The sequence below is a fragment of the Triticum urartu genome, chromosome 2, assembly GCF_003073215.2.
Source record: "Triticum urartu cultivar G1812 chromosome 2, Tu2.1, whole genome shotgun sequence".
NCBI classification, from domain to species: Eukaryota; Viridiplantae; Streptophyta; class Magnoliopsida; order Poales; family Poaceae; genus Triticum; species Triticum urartu.
Genome location: NC_053023.1, coordinates 631776314 through 631780146, shown reverse-complemented (window position 1 = coordinate 631780146; position 3833 = coordinate 631776314). Strand labels below are relative to the sequence as shown.

General features: G+C 51.1%; 1 protein-coding gene across 1 annotated transcript; it reads left to right on the top strand.

Moving 5' to 3' along the window:
• Positions 1–828: 828 nt before the first annotated feature.
• Positions 829–2015, top strand: LOC125533823 (growth-regulating factor 12-like). Its single transcript, XM_048697161.1, has 3 exons — positions 829–1081; positions 1175–1450; positions 1580–2015. Exons 1-3 carry the CDS (start codon positions 1009–1011, stop codon positions 1906–1908), a joined length of 678 nt encoding a protein of 225 aa, XP_048553118.1. The 5' UTR covers positions 829–1008; the 3' UTR covers positions 1909–2015.
• The last annotated feature ends 1818 nt before the right edge of the window (positions 2016–3833 follow it).

Here is a 3833-nt window from a genome sequence, read left to right as displayed (position 1 = left end):
CGGACGTAGATCTGGGTACCTGGCCTTGCCCGTACCGTAATCTCGTGACACATCCATACGCGCGTGTACGGTGCGAGCGTCTACCCGGCATGCGCGCCGGGATTCCTTGTACGGTGAGAGCGCGCCCGGCCCGGCGCTACACATGCTAGGTTCAGGCGGGCCATGCATGGACGCGGTCTCGGGCGTGCCCTGCATAGAGCCCGACGAGCCAAGAGGCGTCGCCGTGGCACACCGCACTGCACGTGAAGCGCGCTTTCGCTACGGGCCACGGCGTTGAAGCCGCCGTGGGTGCGGCCGGAGTGGCATGCAGCGCGTCGTCGGTGCTTCCCCAGCCTCTCCTGCCATGTCCAGGGAACGGAACGAAGGCATTTATTTAAGGAAAACCTCCAGGGTGCAGCCTGCAGCAAGCAACCATGGCCGAAGCGTCGTCGGTCTTGCCAGCAGTTTTAGGCCTCCTTTGCTACGAATTTCATAGAAATTCTAGAAGATAGGATTTTTATAGGATTTTTTTTAAACCCTTTGGTTCATAGGAATGGATTTCTATTCCTACGTAGGATTGGTTCCTATCCTTCACATTTCATAGGAAAATAAAAAAAAGCTTAGACTCAATGAAAAAATTTCTTTGGTGTCAGCCAAATAACATCTTGTTTCTTATTCTTACTCATAGGATTTAAAATATATGTCATCTCATTTCCTACAAAATTTCTATTTTTATGATAATCCTATCCTATGAACCAAAAGAGGGCTTACAGTTCCGGTTAGTATTGCATCCCCGTCAAAGTTCCGGAGCACCAGCGAAGCTGTCAGCGGTGGAGTGTCCCGTACATGTAGCCAGTCGCTGCTACTGACACCGACAGCCGACGTCAAACGGCAGCGTCGCGTCCCTTCGCTTCTCTCTACTCAAAGAACCTGCGCGAGCTCCATACCACTCTTGCCTCTATCCGCAGCACTCATTCGAACACAAAACAACACCAGACAGCCGCGGAGGAAGAAAGGCGCACTCCAGAGATGACCGAGCGAAGGCAGGAGCACTCGCCGCCGTCCAAGATCCCCCGCCTCTCCGGCGCCGACGACGATGACGGTAGGGAAGGGTGTGTCCTACTTTTCCCCGTCTGCCTCAGGCAAGTAAGTGATTCATTCATTAGTCTTTGACGTGCGTTGCTTGGATTAATAGGCGCAGGGACGGTGACCATGGCGGCGCCGTCGCCGCTGGTTCTTGGGCTGGGTCTCGGCGTAGGCGGCAGCAGCAGTGACAGCGGACGCGACGACGCGGAGGCCTCTGCGGCGACGCGGCCGTCGGCGCTGACGTTCATGCAGCGGCAGGAGCTGGAGCACCAGGTGCTCATCTACCGCTACTTTGCCGCCAACGCTCCCGTGCCCGTGCACCTCGTGCTCCCCATCTGGAAGAGCGTCGCCGCTTCCTCCTCCGCCCCGCAGAGGTTTCCATCCCGTACGTGCCGCGCCCTCTCCTTGTGCTAGTTTCTTCCACTTCGTCCCCGGCGTTTCGGGCTTACTGTCTACTGTTTGTTTTGGATTGATTGGTTGGTCATCGCCGATGTTGATCGTTTGATGTGCGCAGTGGCGGGGCTGGGGAGCATGTGCTACGACCACAGGAGCAGCATGGAGCCGGAGCCGGACCGGTGCCGGCGCACGGACGGCAAGAAGTGGCGGTGCTCGCGCGGCGTGGTGCCGGGGCACAAGTACTGCGAGCGCCACGTCCATCGCGGCCGCGGCCGTGCAAGAAAGCCTGTGGAAGCCGCGGCGGCCACATCAGCCGTCCCGATCCGCGCGATGCACGCCGCCGACGCGCAGGGCGCCACCAGTGCGCACGCGGCGCCACCGCAGCGCCTCGGCTTCTCCTCCCCCGCCGGCGTCTACCTGGCGCACGGCACCGCCCGTGCCACCTGACCTGACGCCGGCATTTTCTTCAGTTAGCTACAGATGTTTTGCTTTGCTTGTTTGTGCTAATCTGTAGCGGGAAATCTCCGAGGATTATGCTGTACTGGTACTGGTAATTTTTTAGTTTCGCCTTGACCACGCCTCGGTGTTGCCGACTCGTCAAAGTTGGATGGCATGCGTAGGGGGGTTCGTGCTGCCCTGTTTACTCTGTCTGTGCAGTGACACACTGACATGTCTGATGCCGCAGGCGAGTTGTTTTTCATTTGTTGAGGTGGGAGACGCGCCTGGGTGCGGGGGTATGGGCGGGGCCCCGGCTAGTGTTTTCTGGGGCTGAGGGCCATGCTGAACGACCGGTCAGATGCTGGGGCGCAGACGCTGGGCCCTCGACCCGTCCGTGGTGCAGAGTGGCCCGGCAGAAGACCAGCTCGCCGCAGCGACAATACTCGAAAAGAAACTGGAGCATCCTGATGCTAATCAAATATGGTTAAGTTTCCTAGTTAAAGATATCTGTTGTCATTTGATGAATAGGATCATATCATTAGGAAAATGATGTGATGAACAAGATTCATCCTTTAGCTTAGCATGTCAATCGTTAAGTTTTATTGCTATTGTTGTCTTCATGTAAAATACATATTCCTTCAACTATGAAATTATACAACTCTTGGATATCTGAGAAATACCTTGGGTGCTATTGATGTCTACTACACAACTTTATTCTTGTATACTCTTGTTGAGCTTTCAAGCGCAGATTTTTGTAGGACATTAACAATTTTTCCTCAAGTGCATGACCTAAGGTTTATCAATCCGTGGGAAGTGTAGGATGAAATGGCCTCTCTCAAACAACCCGGCAACCAAATACAAGAAATTTCTTATGTCCCCAACACATTCAATACAATGGCAAATTGTATAGGTGCACTAGTTCGGCGAAGAGATGATGATAAAAGTGTAATATTGATGATAGAAATATATTTTTATAATCTGAATAAATAAAAACAAAAAGGGAGCAAATAATAAACGGGCACAAAACGGTATTGCAATGCTTGAAAATAAGGCCTAGGGTCCGTACTTTCAGTAGTGCAACCTCTCAACAGTGCTAATATAACTGGATCATATAATCGTCCCTCAGTGTGCAACGAAGAATCACTCCAAAGTTCCTATCTAGCGGAGAATATAAGACAGAATTATTTGTAGGGTACGAAACCACCTCAAAGCTATTTTTTCCGATCAATCTATCCTAGAGTTCATACTAAAATAACACGAAGCTATTCTTTCCGATCGATCTAACCAAGAGTTCGTACTAAAATAACACCAAAGAAAATTCAGATTTATAATATTCAATCCAACACAAAGAACTTCAAAGAGTGCCCCAAGATTTCTACCGGAGAAACAAAGACAAGAACGTGCATCAAACCCTATGCATAGATTACCCCAATGTCACCTCGGGAGTCCGCGAGTTGAGTGCCAAAACAAATATCAACTGAATCAATATAATACCCCATTGTCACCACGAGTATTCAATTGCAAGATATATATCAAGTGTTCTCAAATCCATAAAAGTATTCAATCTGATAACCATGGAATCTCAAAGGGAAAAACTCAATTCATCACAACAAGATAGAGAGGGGAAAACACCATATGATCCGACTATATTAACAAAGCCCGCGATACATCAAGATCGTAACATCTCAAGAACACGAGAGAGAGAAAGAGAGATAACGAGAGAGAGAGAGAGATTAAACACATAGGTACTGGTACAAATCCTCAGCCCCGAGGGTGGACTACTCCCTCCTCATCGTGGTGGCCTCGGGGATGATGAAGATGGCCACCGGAGATGATTTCCCCCTCCGGCAGGGTGCCGGAAAGGGTTTAGATTGGTTTTCGGTGGCTATAGAGCCTTGCGACGGCGGGACTTCTGATCTAGGCTAACCCCGAGG

Excerpts from the sequence above, each read along its gene's own strand:
- LOC125533823 (XM_048697161.1), top strand. The coding sequence starts at position 1,009 with ATGACCGAGCGAAGGCAGGAGCACTCGCCGCCGTCCAAGATCCCCCGC. Across the intron at positions 1,082-1,174 it reads CGGCGCCGACGACGATGACG|GCGCAGGGACGGTGACCATG; the intron begins GTAGGGAAGGGT and ends TTGGATTAATAG. Across the intron at positions 1,451-1,579 it reads CCCGCAGAGGTTTCCATCCC|TGGCGGGGCTGGGGAGCATG; the intron begins GTACGTGCCGCG and ends TGATGTGCGCAG.